The 15,998-nt window shown below is 51.5% G+C and overlaps 1 protein-coding gene across 4 annotated transcripts in view; it reads left to right on the forward strand.

Moving 5' to 3' along the window:
• The first annotated feature begins 14,326 nt into the window (after positions 1 to 14,326).
• PAX8 (paired box 8) overlaps positions 14,327 to 15,998 on the forward strand; it is a 56,391-nt gene continuing 54,719 nt past the window's right edge. For all 4 annotated transcript variants that reach the window (XM_024743732.1, XM_024743733.1, XM_024743734.1 and 1 more), the window contains exons 1-2: positions 14,327 to 14,420; positions 14,756 to 14,863. In XM_024743732.1, the coding sequence (XP_024599500.1) occupies positions 14,839 to 14,863 (25 nt within the window). In that variant the 5' untranslated portion in view covers positions 14,327 to 14,420; positions 14,756 to 14,838. The remainder of the gene's footprint in view (positions 14,421 to 14,755; positions 14,864 to 15,998) is intronic.

The raw sequence follows: 15,998 nt of genomic DNA on the forward strand, positions 1-15,998 counted from the left end.
TGGCCCAGCACCCTGGGACCAAACTTTCAGACCCCAGTCAAAACTGTCTGGAGGAAATAACTGGCCCCAAGTGACCAAGCAAGTGAGAAATAGAGTGAGACTCCCGGGACTGCCGGTGTCAGGGTCATTCTGCTACCAGCTGGAAATCCCAAGTAGCCATGAGGTCAACAGTAGCCTCTAGTGGAGCCTTTTAGAGCCCACACTATTCAACGTCTTCATCATCGTCGTCCTTAAAATTTGCTTTTAAACCCAGGGCCATATGCTTTTCTTACCTCATTTAATCCTCACACACCCATATAGGTGTTCTAATTATCCCCATCTCAGCCACTGAGACCCCCAGAGGGCTAAATCACACGTGTAAGCCCTACAACTGGTGGCAGAGCAGAGCCTCCAAGACTAACCAACTCCAAAGTTCAAGGTCTCAGGCCCTTTTCTCTAGGGGTGAGGGCAACCGAGAACAGTGGAAATGGCATACACGCGGTCCCCCGCGTAGCACCTGACACATGGTTTGTGCTCCCAGGGTAGGAGCTCAAAAATTGCGATGCTCTGCATCCCGTGCCCAGACCTCCCTTCACGTGGCAGGGGAGTATGTGCTATTCTGGAGAGCCAAAACGTGGGATGCAGACATCACCTGCTGGGCCCTAAGAGCCAGGGTTATGGGCAAGGGTATCTCGGGTACCTGGGTCCCAGCCTCTAGACCAACATCTTTCCTGCAAAAGTAAGATGGAGAAGGGTAAATGCTGGTTACTGTCTCTCCCTCTCTCTTTGTGGAAAGGGAGGATTAGATCCTCTCTGTGCCGAGGATTAGAACAAAGCCGACCTGGGATCTCTAAACCCATCGTGAATACCTGGAGCCCAAGGTGGCCTGGATGACTTCAAGCTCCTTGATTCAGATTCACCTCTTTTTTGCACTCACTACGTACCAGGCACTCGAGCGTCTTGCAGTGCATTAAGCAAAGGAATATTCCTTATTCACCTGCCTGTTAAAATTGAGGTTGCTACAGCCACCAAGCTGAATGCTACCTCATCATGCCCTCTCCCCTAGAATCACTTATAGTCAAAAACATAAATGGCCTAAGCAGGTTGGGATCCCTCACAGTCACTAAATGCCTGTGAAATAAAACCTGACAGTGAGTTTTGCCTGAGTGTCACCACGGTCCAAAGCCCTGTAGGACCGCTCACTCCTAGAAGGGCAGTAACGAACGCAGTCTTGTCGTGCAGGCCAATATTTTACAGATCTCGTTTCAAGATCATCTGCAATCACGTATGATAGGCATTATCATCCCCATTTCATAGATGAGGAAACTAAGGCTCAGAGAGGTTAAGTAGTTTGCCCAAGACCACTCAGCTTGAAAGTAGGAAACATGGACTGTCCCTCCTGACAGCTCTGTCTAACTCCCCAGAAACCCACGCCTCCAAACTCTCTCTGAGCTTAGAAGGATTCACCCAGAGTTCAGTAGCCCCAAATCCTTGTCCTTGAGGATTTGTTCTGCGAAGGAAGATCTTTCTCCAGGAGGGGACTTCTTGAGGATCCTTGAGGATCAGTTCTGTGAAGGAAGATCTTTCTCCAGGAGGGGACTTCTTGAGGATCCTTGAGGATCAGTTCTGTGAAGGAAGATCTTTCTCCAGGAGGGGACTTCTTGAGGATCCTTGAGGATCAGTTCTGTGAAGGAAGATCTTTCTCCAGGAGGGGACTTCTTGGGAATTCCTGGACACAGTCACAACAGGAGGAACGTCTCTGGATTTCCTAAAAAATCAAAGTTAGTGATCAACAGTCTTTGCCACCCAAAGTAAATGCTGGAGGACAATGGTTAATGCCAAAGTGTCCCCAAGAGTCAAACAGTAATGGTCTTGTCGACGTCTGCCACTCCTTGTGGGGGCCTGAAGCCAAAGTGGGCTTGTTGCTTCCTTCTCCCCGGACCTCAGAGGAAGCCGGAGTACGTGGGTCTCACAGAAAAGACCCCTCCTTCCCTAGGACCATTGGGACAACACCCTCCCCAGTTCAGGCCCCTGTAAATTAGGGCCCCCAAAAGGTTCTGGCAGTGGTGGAATGGGGTGTGGTGGCTTGGCAAGGGGACCTGCATGTTTAACACAATAACCTGATAATGTGGCTTGTTCCAACCCAGCAGTGCTCTCACATGGTCACATGTCCCCTGGGCAGGAGGTACTGTGACCTTGCCCAGAGATCTGGAGCCCTCGATGGAGGAACTGAATGCCAAAGAGGAGGAAGGGGGTCTGGCTGACTCCCACTGCCCCTGGGATGGTGGGGCAAGGAGGTCACTCCCTGTATACCTCCCACTGACCCTAGCCAGGACCTGAGCCCAACTCCCACCCTGATTCTACTCAGGGGATCTATAGCTGCCCGGAACAAAGAAGAGAGAGGCAGGCAACATCCCCATGGAAAAAGTTAAGGGCTACTGAGTTTCTGCTTCCACCACTAATTGCCAAGAGCCAATGAGGGGCACACATGGCTGAGACTTTTGTCCAGATTTTGTCCTGTTAGCTGCTGTGTGTCCAGTGCCCAGCATCACGCTGTCACAATGAGGTCACTGTGTTATCCCTGCTGCTCACATATGCCCCATCAAATACTCACACTAACACAAATGTTTATTGAGTTCCCCCTGTGTGCCAGGCACTGTTCTAGGTACAGAGGACACCAAAGGATGGGAACACCCTGCCTTCATGCCTGTTACCTGCTCCTGGGGGAAGACAGGTGATAAACAAATGAATAGGTGACATACATACTATGTCAGATGGCGGAGAGAAACAAAGCCAAGTAACAAGGATAAGGAGTCGGGGGAGAGGCCTGCCATAGGGGGACTGGACAAAAGTTCACTGAGAAGGTGATTTGAGCCACGACTTGGAGGTGAGGCAGCAAGCCCCAGGCTCACCGGGGAAGGACCAGCAACGGAAAAGTCCAGAGTGAGAGCTAGCCTGGCGTAGGTGAAGCAGGCAAAGAGATCAGTGTGTTTGCAGCAGAATAAAAGAGGGGAAGAGAAGGAGACATATGAGGGAAGTGATGGAGGCAGGTGCCAATAGAGTGGGGCTTTAGAGGAGAGTTAGGAATTTTGTCATTTTCTCTGGGGAAGCTGGGGAGCCACTGAATGTGAACTGGAATATATTAGAATCTCGTACATATATATGCATATAATATGTAGCAATATATATTATATAAAGCAATATATACCATATAATATGTATTATACATAGTATTGTATGTTGTTATATAGTAGATACACATAGCAATAGGTAGGTATTAAAATGAGATAATGGATAAGGTAGCATTTATTCACTGCAGAGTTGTATCAGGCCTTCCTCACCTTCTGAGATGGCCCACGCTCTGTCTGTGGAGTGTGTTTCTTTCTGCGCTCAGACATCAAGAACCTGAGCTTCATTAAGTCCTGAAACCAGGTGTGTGATCTCAGTTGGAAGACTGTGGGTTTGGGCCGGATTCAAGTCCCAGTCAGGGTTTTGGCTGGGTTTGAGTCCCGGCTCTGCGGGTTGGAGCCCCAATCTGGGTTTAGGCTGGGTTCAAAAAAAAAAAAAGAGTTGTATTAGTCTGTACTATTATTACAACTTCTAGGGTTTCAAAGTGCTTCCACGCACACTGTTTCACAAGAGCTAGTCAATGAGATTAGCAAGGAAGATGTCCTTAAGCCCTTCGTATTGAAAATGAGAAAACATGGTATAGAGATATTGAATGTTTTCCACTCAGGACACATCTGCAGGAGATACTTCTCTGCACTGGTACTTGAAAGCCCGTACACTTTCCACCTCCCACTTAGTCCTTCTTTATAGAGTTGGGGACACCAAGGCCCAGATAAACCGAGTGACCTCCCCGAAGTCCCACAGCCTTGGTCCCAAGTCTGGGACCCTAAGCTCCTGACTCTCAGCCAGTCCTCTTTTGTTACTGTCCTACATAGAGGTAGATACCCCTTGTGTAACTTTCCACCCCCTCCTTTGTCGTGGTCACTGTTTCTTTGTCACTCAGCCACAGGGGTGCCATCTGTGTCCAGATCAGGGTGGGATTTGAAATCCAAAATCCTGGGCAACTTTACACAGGGCATTTTGGATTTGGATTTTGGATTTGAAATCCAAAATCCTGGGCAACTCCTCCCCAGCCCATCAATGACAGCCTGGGTCCTGGACCAACATCTCCTTTCTCTCTTGTCTGATCTGTCATCAGACAGAAACGTCCCCTTGGCCATTGGGAGGTTTCAAGGTGAGAGGAGCCAGATCTGCCTGCAGTTTTGGGGGGACCCAAGGTCTGAGCCCTCCAGAAAACATAGGAAGATAGGATAGGGCTAGCACTTATATTCAGTCTGGTCCTCACGGGGCTGCAGCTCATCACCACCAGGCCAAATATGAAACTGAGAGTCAACAGGTGACCATGACAATATTTCCACCACCCCATTCCCATTAAATCTTCTCTCCACCCTGACTCCTCCCATTACCCCGCAGGGAATTATGGTACCACAGCCTGCCCGAGCCTGCAGCCTGGCCTCCTCCAACCCATTCTCACCCTGCACCAGGAAGAGCTTTCCAGAACACGAGTCTGGCCACTCCTCCCCCCCACCCCGCCCCCGCTAAAATCCCTTTAGACACGCCCCTTTGCTTTTTAGGATAAAGTCCCTCAGTCCTTAACATGCCTAAGGACTCCTGTGATCCAACCAGGCACACTTCCCAGTCCCATCTCCCAGCCCTCACCATACCTGTGTGAACCCACAGCCCCCTTATAGTTCCACTTTATTTCTCACTACAGTGAATTCAGTTCCCTAGCTGTGCCTGCCCCGTCTCCCCTCTTGCCCCCAGCCTCCAGACCTTCACATGTGTTATTTTTTTTTCCTGCTCATGCCAGAATATTCTACTTCCTCCCTTTCCTCTGTTTGTCTGGTTGGTTCTGCTTCTTCCTTCAGGGGTCTGCTAGAGGTCCCTTCTGAACAGCCAAGATTCTGTGAGGTGCCCTCCAGATTGTGGGCTGCCCACATCTCCTGCTCTCCACTCCAACCCCATCACAGCAGGGAGCACACCTCCCTGCAGAACCTATTTGTTCCCTGAAGACATGATTCTTGTTTTGGTCACCACTGTGTTCCCAGGCCCTGGCATTGTGCTCAGTACTTAATAGATGTTCAATAAATATTTGTACAACAAAATACATGAAGGGGAAGTGGGGGTGAGGTGCAGGGTAGGGAGGGAAGGAAGGAAGAAGACGAGGGAAAGAGAGCAGGAGAGAAAGAGAAAGGGCTCTCCTGGTGAAGTCATCCACGTGTTATGTTCAGCATCATAATCGCTTCAAATTCATCATCCCTCATATTTCTTAACAGTTTACAAATCACTTTCATACAACCCTGCTGATAGGATGTGAATTATATGCATTTTTTACTACGTATGAGAACCTGAGAATCAGAGTGGGTGAGTGACTTTCCCTACGTCACACAGCTCAGAGCAGGACTGTATCATAAACTCAGGTCTCTCACAACTCCTCAGGCTCCGGAATGGAGAGGGCGAGTCCCAAGCATGGGAGTCCAGCTCTCTCGTGAATCTTGAAGGAGAGACTATCACACGAAACTCAGTCACCCAATTTGACCTGTGAAGGTGGCCTTGGGATCCCAAGGGGCTAAAAACCACCCTCTCTCTATTCCCTTATTAGTCTGAGGCAGTCCAGAATGCTCTCGGGATGAAAACATTCCCCAGTCAGGATGCCCACCCGGAGCTTCTGTACACTGTGGTCACCGCCCCTGGATGAGGAAACCTCACAGGCACTTTCTTACTCTGCCCATCCTGCCTACCTTCCCTCTTGAAAGGGACATTCAAGAGTCATGGGGCTTCCCTGGTGGCGCAGTGGTTGAGAGTCCGCCTGCCGATGCAGGGGACACGGGTTCGTGCCCCGGTCCGGGAAGATCCCACATGCCGCGGAGCAGTTGGGCCCGTGAGCCATGGCCGCTGAGCCTGCGCGTCCAGAGCCTGTGCTCCGCAACGGGAGAGGCCACAGCAGTGAGAGGCCCGCGTACCGCAAAAAAAAAAAAGAGTCATGAAAAGAGAAGCCAGACTAGGCTTGAGGGAAGCCAATTAGTTCATCCCTATTTTAAAGGTGCCCACCCAGTGCTCCCACAATCCCATTTCTCATTTTCAATTTCTCCAGGAAAACATCCACGTATGTGCACAAAGAGTTCATCGCAGAACAGTTTTGATATAACAAAACAGCTGAGAGAGAAATATCCATCTAAAGGAGGATAGTTGCTTGGACTCTATCCCGTTCACATTTGGGGCTCTGATGGAGAAGTTCTAAAGGACAAGGTAGAGCTACATGTCTTGAAATGCAAAGATGTTCCAGACATTGCTGAGTGGATAAAAGCAACTTGCAGAGCACAACTTACTTCCGGGATGCTACTACGTATCTTAAAACACACACTCCCCCAAAACAGAGGTCATTATTTCTACAGTTACAGACATAAGGTATGAATAGAAAAGGTCTGGAAGAACAAATATTGACTAGATAACAGGGTTACCTCAGGCTAAGGGTTGCAAGAAGGGAGACATTTATCATTATTGTTTATTTATCATTTATTATGTGTATAAGCTAAAAGTAAAATAAATAAAAACAAAGAAAACTAGAGAAGATTCTGGCTTCTCAATGAATCAGAAAAGTGACAGTTAGCTTCCCCCACTGGGAAGCTGAGGCCCATGCCTGCCCCTCCAGGAATGATGTCTTACGTTCTGGTCGCCACCCTCGGAGCCAAGGGAACAGTGTCTGGGAGGAGAGTTCTCAGGCTAAATAACTCGGCAGCCCCTTCAGGGAGCAGAGCTTGTCTGGTCCATGTGGGCAGTCTCAGGGACCCTGAGGTAAGTGCGCACCCACAGATCGGGGTGGAAAGGGATGAAGCAGCTCACAAGTGCCTGGGGACCCTGTGCTCTGATTGTCCCAGGAACCGGCAAGTTCAATTCTTCTCCCCAGTGCCCTCGCCCCACTGTCCTTTGGAATCTCTCTGTGTCTCCTGGGGTCCTGAGTATGGTGACAGTGGCACCACCTCAAGGTCCATGAGCAACACTCTCTATCACCTGTATTGTGACTAGTTTTTTGGTTTTTGGCTGTACCACTCAGCATGAGGGATCTTAGTTCTAAGACCAGGGATGGAATCTGCACCCCCTGCAGTGGAAGCGCAGAGTCTTAACCACTGAACTGCCAGGGAAGTCCCTGTGACTAGTTTTATTTCCAGTCACTAACCATTTCTGAGCATTCATTGTGCTCCAAGCGCTCTGTCTGACCTACACATCACAATATAATAGAAGAGAAATACCATTATTAGTCTCACTTCTCGGACTCAGAAACTTCTGCTCAGAGAAGGTGTATACTCGGCACAAGTTCACACAGCCCGTGCAGGACAGTGCCAGGATTCCAGCTTTGAGCGTCAGATTCCCAGCCCCACGGAGAATGGTGACCCCTACCCTTTCTCTGCATTGTGGAGGGGTAGGTGCCAGGATTCAAGGGGCAAAGGATCCTTCCCCAGGACTCTGGGCTCTATCCTCCGGAGTGAGCTTGAGGGAAGTGATTCTACTTGGAAAACTGAAGTCTCAGAACAACAGGATGACTGTCTGTAAAGAGATCAGGAACGTGGATGAAGCGAACAGAAATTATCAGACCCACAGAGCACGCCCTGAGGTTTAAAATGAGGAGTTTAGGACAAAGAAAAGGAAATGCTACCTTATGTAAAGATGAGGTACCTAAAAATGGAAAGAAGTTTTTAAGAAGTTTCAGAAAAGGTATAGGTCTTTTTTTTAAATTGTGATGTAGTTGATTTACAATGTTGTGTTAGTTTCAGGTGTAATCAAAGTGAATGTGTTATACATATACATATATCCACCTTTTAAAGATCCTTTTCCCATATAGGCCGTTACAGAGTATTGAGTAGGGTTCCCTGTGCTCTACAGTAGGTCCTTACTAGTTATCTATTTTATATATAGTAGTGTGTATGTGTCAATCCCCATCTTCCAGTTTATCCCTCCCCCCCTTTTACACCCCAGCCCCCAGTAACCATAAGTTTATTTCCTACATCTGTAACTCAATTTCTGTCTTGTAGATAAGTTCCTGAGGATCTAATGTAAAACATGGTGACTATAGTTGATAATACTGTATTATATAATTGAAATTCACTAAGAGAGTAGAACTTAAACATTCTCACCAAAATAAACAAACAAATAAATGAGATGATGTGTGTGTTAATTAACTAGATGGTGGGAATCCTTTCACAATGTGTGCGTATATCAAATTACCACAAAGCACACCTTAAACATCTTACAATCTTATTTGTCAATTATACCTCAATACAGCTGAAAAAAAACAGAAAAAAAAAAGGAAAATGTATAGGTGGATGATGAACTCATTCTTGCTTCAAATGTGTTCTGTATCTGTGCTCTAAGTGAGTGAGAATACAGTCACTGTGACTCCCACCTTGTTCTTTTTTTTTCATTCTTTCATTTACCTGGCCTGTCCGTGGGCCTCGGAAGGATAAATCTCATTACTAGATGTCAAGCTTCCCGATAAGCCACTGGTGGCCCCCAAAACTGACAAACAAGACACTTTATCTAGTTTGTTCCCTAGTTTGTTCCAATAGCTTTCTTGGAGCTATTATAGCTGTCGTGCCTGTAATCAGCCCATGGGGGAGTGGAGCGAATGATGGCACAGGTCTTAGATGAGTCCAAGTTCCCATTCTAGCTCTACTGCCCAGTGACAGGGTGACCCAGAGCAGCCCCTATGCCCATGTTGCCTCAAAACTCAATTTCACTGGGTGTTGTGGAGAATAAATGGGGTTATACGGAAGGCACTCAACAGTTCCTGGCATTTAGTAATACTTAGTTAATAATAGTAGAGGTAGCTGTTGTTCTTAGAAGGAGACACCGTGCTTAGAGTTCTCTCAACCTGATGGTGTGTCTACCCTCTTATGGGGACCAAGGGTGGCCACACCGCTACGACACTGGAGCATGGAGACAAAAACAGGGGACCAAAGCCCTGCTCCTCCACATGCAAGGAAGGCAGGGGCTGTAGGGTCTGCGGGAGAATGAAAGAGGTCTAAATGGGAGGAGAGTTTTGAAGCCAGCCAAGGCCTAAAGCATGGCAAGTCGCCCAGGATTACTCAGCTCAGAATGCGGGAAGCCTTCCAGGGGGCAGGCAGTGAAGGTTGGGGGCAAGAGGCAGGTTAGAGCTCCCAACCCTTCTCTATCCCTCCGCTTCTCCCCTCTCCCTCCACCCTACCACCAGGGTCTCCGGTGCTTTCATCAGGGCCCTGGACACTGCCAGGCTCTGTTCTGTGACTTGTGCCAACAGCAGGAACCTCTGGCCTTCCAAGGCCACAGAGAACAAAGCCAACCCTGAGTCTGATGCAAAGCCCAGGACCTGGGTTTTTTCCTTGGCGTCTCCCCAAGAACAGCTGTCAGGATGGCAGCCCACTCCAGTGCCTTGGCGCGTTGGTCTGAGAGGATTCTTGTGTCCTGACCCCCGCTGCTCTGGGCTGGACTCAGGGGCCCGGCCAAGGGGAGGGCGTTCCTGCCTGGTGAGCTGCTCTTTTCTCTTGGGGCAGGAAAGTTTTCTGGCCATGGGAGTCCGACCTCACCCTGGCCACTCCCTGGGATCCAGAACCTTCCTTCCTGATGGGATGTGGGGTAGGTGCTGGGGAGTGAGGGAACTAGGCTGGGGTGAGCAGAATTTCCAGCATTAAGGCCAGGCCTGGGTCTCTAGTGCTTATTTGGACATCGAGTCAGCCACCTACCAGCTGGGTAACCTCAGATCTGGTACGTACTTTTCCTGGGGCTCAGTCTTCTCATCTGCAAGATGGGTTGCCAAGAGGCCTAGGTCATTATTTGTAACTTAAAAAAAAACTATTGAAAAAGAAAAACAATTGACCTGTGTTATCCCCTCTATACATTGCTCCTTTCCTCTCCTTCTGTTACCTTTCTCTCTGCTTCCCCAGTGGGGTTCTTCCTTACTCCACCCTGAAAATACCAGGTCCCCAATGGCAGCCCAGGTGGCAGCCACCAGGGGCTTCGGGGTAGGCAAAGATCTCCAGAGACCTGTGCCCAGGACACAACTCCAACCCCAAAAGCAACTGGACAGATGCCACGGGTGGCTTTTTCCAAACTGCTTTCCACTTTCCTTTCACCTGCCAGGACCTGTATTTCTATTTCTGTGTTTTGAAAGCCTGGGGGTGGGGGGAGGAGCTCGGGGTAATTAATGATTGATTCTCTGACACAGCCGCCAGGAGGCCTCAGGGCAGGCTGTCGGCCATTTCCTGAGGTGTGGGACTTGGTAGAAATCCCATGTGGCTGGGGCACAATTGGACAGGTCTGTCGGGGGAGAGGGTGGTGCCCTGAGCGCTTCTGTCTTCGGCAAATGGTGAAATCGGGGTGGGGGGGGGGTGGGGGGATCTGAAGCTCTGCCCAGGCGCTGGCCCTCCCCCTCTGCCATTGGTTCTGCTTCCCTCTTTCTGGGCCAGGGACTATTCATCGCTCCCCTCACAGACACCCCCGTCCCACAGAAGCTCCCACACCCACCCTGCACCCAACGCACAAGCACAGGCTCACTGGCCCTTTCCTGCTCAACGGCTCACCTGTCCATCACCCAGCAGTCACACAGCTGTTTAAAGAACTCACGGTGCTGCTGGGAAAGGATTAAAGGAACCAACATCTACAACAAAATTTTAGAGGAGTGTCACCTCTACCCTTCTTGGAAGTATCGCCCTGCCTTTGTTGTCTAATAATAATTAACTTTTGTACAGAGCTGCAGTTTCCAAAGGGCTTTTACCATCATAATTCTATTCACCGTCACAACAAGGCTATGAGGTGGGTCTCACCCTCCCCACTCCTCACTCACACCCACATCCTACAGAGGAGGAAACTGAGGCTCAGAGAAAGGGAATCGTCCCATTTCACACAGCCAGGGCTGAAACGCTTGCCTTCTAACTCAGAGTAGAGAGCTGCTGTTTCCTCCCCAAAGGATGCACTTTAGTCCCGGGATTGTTTACCATGTAGGGGAAGGTGACATGGCAGGTAAGCAGGGGGCAGGGATCTCCCCCAAGGCTGTTGGGGACAGGGATCTCCCCCAGGGCTGGCCTCTGGGCAGTTGGCAGAGAGAAATTTCTGAGACTTTATATCAAAGGGGAAGAAGAGGTCCTGGGTTCCCTCTCCTGGGATACAGGGAGGTGAGGGGGAAAGAGAGGCCGCTGACCAAGCAGAGGGTCAAGGGCCTTATCCAGAAGGAGGCAGGATTCCACCTGCACAGTTGAACACCCAGCCCAGGGACAGTGTAAACTCTGAGCTGCTTATTAAAAGACCCCAAACCCCTTCCTTCCCAGCTCTATCGGCTAACAGGACCAACTCATACTGGTTTCCCTGGGACAGTTCGGTATTTTAGCACCCAAAATCCCACATCTAGGGAACGTCCTCAGTCTCAACCCTAACGAACCCTACCACCAGTTTGGTGGATTTCAGCTGAACCGTGGAAAGAAAGACCATCTGTTGAAGCTTCAGTGGATCAACTTAGAATTTTTTTTTTTTTTTTGTGGTACGCGGGCCTCTCACTGTTGTGGCCTCTCCCATTAGAATTTAAAAATCACAGAATACTCACTGCGGTTAGACAGCTACCTGGGATATATATTAAACTCTTTGAATGTTGAACTGCAAGATAATTCATTTCTACGAAGAAACACTTAGATCTGTGGCCAGATCTGTCCAATTGTTAAAGGAAACCTGAGTTACTCTCTCTTCTCGATTTATTTTCATACTGGCAACGAATTAAATATTCTTGGAAAAACACTGAGTTTAAAAAATCATAACTGGCTTTAAACCACAGGTTGCCAGGTGATAGTCTCAGCGTGAAAGGCTTACGGACATCAAATCTGAGAAGAAGGCAGAAGAAGGTGTTTTCGTTTTTAAAAGCATGTCCTCAATTTCCCATTGCTCTGAGTGTCATAGCCAGGATGGTAAATTTATTTGGAAAGTTTAATTACATCAAAGGAAGGCTTGAGATGTTTACGCTTAACTAAAAGGATCATGAATTTTTCTTGTTTGCAAAAAAACAGTGATAAAAGGCATATTTAAAAAATTTATATATATATATAATTATATATGTATCATTTCAACCTCTACATTTGCAAAGCGTTGGGATACTGGTTAATAACCGTTCTCTTGGCCTTACTTGAAAACAATTAGGTCCTATTCCAATCCCACTGTAATTAAAAAGCAGGACCAGACCAAGAGGCAGTGGAGCTCCTGTGTTCTTACTGCTTGTTGGCTTGTTGGCTTTGGAAGAACTTCTCTGTGGAGCCTCCTACTGGCCACCAGCTGTCACCTGCAGTCTGGGGAAGGGGTGCTCTCAAGGTGTGTGGATGTGTTCTTTGCATATTAAGTTTCCATATTAAAAAGAATTTTTAAAAAATGAACTCACAATTGGGACCTGACTGTTTTGATAACTTGCTGTTTTTGTCCTTTGAGAAGTTTTGCTAAACGGGGGGGGGGAGGGAGGAGGGGACCTTGTTTTGTTGGACAGGAGGAAAGCATTGGCAAGAACGATGCAGAAGTTTTCAAGGTTATGGGTACCTGTCAGCCCCTCAGCTTGGGCAGACGCTCTGAAGTTTGCAGAACTGTTCGGATGAGGGCTTGTCAGGCTCACCCTTGGAGCGTTGCCTCCGCCGTGCGAGGGGAGCCTGGGTGGACAGTCTCTGCGTGGCCTCCGCACTCCACCGCTCCCCTACAGACAACAGGGCAGGCACTGGAGAAGCAAACTGGCCTGTGGGGTCCGTGGGACCTACACCAAGGCCCACTTTCATCCCAGCACCTTTCTTCCCTCTCTCTCTGGGGTGCGGCTGGGAGGAGGTCTGACCAGAGAAGTGGAATATCTGGACATTTTGAAACCACAGAGCGATTTTAAATAAGTTTTGAGACGCATTTAAAACAATAAAGCGCGAATTGTTTTTTGTTTAGAGCCACGTATGGGGTAGAGGATCCATTTTGGAACATACATAGTCTTTTGCTTTTCACAGAATCATTAATTTCTGCTAAATCGAGAAACAAGCAAGGCTGGGTGGGAGGAGGAAGTGGATTAGCCTGAAAGAGAGAGATTTTTTTTTTAATTAAGAAAAATTGTGTGCATTTACACACCCGCGCACACATCCCTCTGAGTCAGCCCAGGTGCCTCGGCCCCATCCCTTCCCTCTCACACCGGCGGCTCTAAGCCTCTGTACCCCAGAGCTGTCCCCCCAGCCAGGCCAGGAGCATCACAGTTCTCTCAGATGTAACCCTGAGTCCAGAGCACAGCCTGAGACTGGGGAACACCCAGGCCTTGCCCCGCCGGCCTGCTGGCACTGCAGGACATTTGCTCGCCCACACAATCTTCCCTGTACCCGCTTCCCCCGACAGAAGAGAAGACCTGTGAGGAAGGAGGGGGGCAGCTTCCACCCCCTCTAAGGGCTTCTCATTCCCACCCCAAGGGAGCCCTTCTTATCCACACCCAGACCCACACGGCCCCAAGGCTGCTGATTCCTGCAGACAAGGCGGGGTTCGGCTCAACCCGTCCCTTTCTAATACCCTTCCACGTTGAGCTGAAATCTAGGCCCTCGTGGCCCGTCCTCTGGACTCTCCTCCCAAGTTCAAAATCCTCAGGAAGCAAGGAAGGAGGCTGGCGGCTGTGTGTTTAGAAGGAGAAAGGTGTTCCCGTGGAATGGGTTAGGTGACCATTTTCATTAACTTAACAATGTGAGGCGTGGATCCTGGCTGGTGCGGAAGGAATGGGTTCAGGGGCTGTTCAGGATTTTGCCCTGGAAGAGGTCCACACCAGTGGTGAGAAGGTTACACCATCTTGCCTCCCGCCCTGAGAATAGGCATCTACCTTAAGAACCAGGCATATAAAACCAGGCATATAAAAAGTTCCCTCCCACAAAAGAAAAGGTGATCCCCTGAGCAGACTAGGGGTGAGAGGAGGGGACAGGGTGAGAGGGTGCACAGAGGTGGTGTGTCTCTCGCTTCTGGTGTCCCTGACCCCGGGGGGACCCAGAGACCCTCATCCTCAGGCCCTGAGGCCTCCATCGCCCACTCCTCAAATCTTTCCAGGCCTGCTGAGTTAGGGCCCAGCTGCCTCCCTCTCCTCTCTCCACTGGAAACAGAAGCTCCAGCGAATGTTTCTAACTCCTGAGTCCACTCAGCCATGTCCCCCTTGCAAAATCCTCCCCTTCCTGCACCCCCCTGCACCCAGCCAGCCAATCCGCGGCCTGCGAGCCTCTCCAGACCCATCTCTCCGGGCCCTGGTGGGATAAAACCGGTCGGCGATGCCGGGTGGATGGGAACAAACTTCGGAAAGAGGAGAGACGCGGGGCCCAGGGCACCCTCGCGGGCGGACCCGGGCAGTGAAGGCCTGTGGCCTGCCGGCCGGCCAGGTACGCCTCCCAGGGGTTGACTGGGAGAAAGGGGTGATTGGAGAAGGGAGAGGGTCCCAGGAAGCCCGGTAGCCTTTTTTCTCTGAAGTTAAACTGGCTAAGGCTGGGCTGGCAGAGGTAGAGGGCACCAGGCCGGAGTTTGGGGCTGCTCAGAGGATGCCAACGCCGGATCCTCCGGCCGGGCGCATGTGTTAGGCCGGGCTGAGGTTGGCCGCACTTCACCTAAAAATCCTGAGACTCCTGCCTCGCGATGAGAGCCTCAGGGGTAGGGCATGGGGAGGAGGTCTAAGGCAGCGGGCATGGAGTCTCATGCCCCTGCCCCTGGGTCTGTGCAGGGCAGCGGCGTGGCGGTGGGCGCAGCGGGGACCTGCGTGAGGAAGCCCTGAGCCTTCGGCGGGCTGCGAGTGACTCCCCGGCGATGCCTCACAACTCCATCAGATCGGGTAAGGACGCGGAGTGGCCGGGACCCCCGAGCCTTCGCGTCGCCGTGCGTCCGTGCGTACGCTCGGGTCGGTGGGACTGGGGAGCGTAGGCTCGCGGCTCGCTGGACCCCGTGCGTGGGGGGCGCAGCTGCGGACGCCTCCGGCCTGGCTTTCCGCGGCTGCCGTCTCGCCGCTCTCGGGCCCTGATATCCCTCGCGGCCCTGCGGAGCTGCCCTCCGCAGCAGGCCTGGGTTTCTGCGGACCACCCGGAGCGGCGAGGACCTCTCCGTGGGGTCAGAGGGGTGTCCTTCGCGCCCCAGCTGGGTCTTGCCTGGCCCATGAGAGTGGGCATCCTGCACGCTCTCAGGCCCTGCGCCGCGGCCGTGCAGGACTTGCAACTCCCCTGCCCCCGACCTCTCAGCCGTCGTCCCCGGGTGCGCCCAGCTCTTGCCCGTGGCTCCCGGGCGGGACCGTGAGCCGAGCGCACCTCTCCAGACAAACGGAAAGGAGCCCGCGGTCCGGGGCCTGGGAGCCGAGAGCGCACTGGGGGGCTCTCGGACTCCTCCTTGCCTAGCACCGGGCAGGCGGGAACCCGCGCTCGGGGCGTCCGGCCTGCGAGGACTAAGCCCCCCACGGGCCGAACTCCCCTCCCCACCGGCGCCCGGGCCCAGGCCCTTCAAAAGCGCTCAGGGTGTCCCTGGCCGCGACTCCCGCTCTCTCCCACCTCCTCGCCCAGGCCGGGGTGGTCTGTGCCAGGAAACAGCCGCAGGGTCGGGGCCGGGCGGCGCGGTGGGCACGGCCGGCCAGGCGCTCAGCAAGTGTGGACAGCGGGCAGAGGCGCGGCCTGGCCCGCGGTGATGGATGGAGCTGGGCCGGCCGCGGGGAAGGCGATTTATGGGGCCAGGGCGCAGCGCTATCGATTTGGGCCGGTGGAGTGAGAGGAAATCAATATTTCAGATGAATTCTCGGCGAATATGAAGTCCCGCTCGGCAAACGGGACATTTGTTATAATAAGCAGGGTCGGATCGGGCGCGGCGCGCGGCTGAGATCTCAATTTAGCCCAGAGCGCCGCGGGTCCGAGCTGCGCCCGCGCTGCTTCGGGTCTGGGGGCCGAGGCTCCACGGGCAGAGGCGCAGGCCCCCCCCCCGCCCGGGGC

Source organism: Neophocaena asiaeorientalis, unplaced genomic scaffold (genome assembly GCF_003031525.2).
Source record: "Neophocaena asiaeorientalis asiaeorientalis breed wild unplaced genomic scaffold, Neophocaena_asiaeorientalis_V1.1 scaffold114, whole genome shotgun sequence".
In the NCBI taxonomy this organism is placed as follows: domain Eukaryota; kingdom Metazoa; phylum Chordata; class Mammalia; order Artiodactyla; family Phocoenidae; genus Neophocaena; species Neophocaena asiaeorientalis.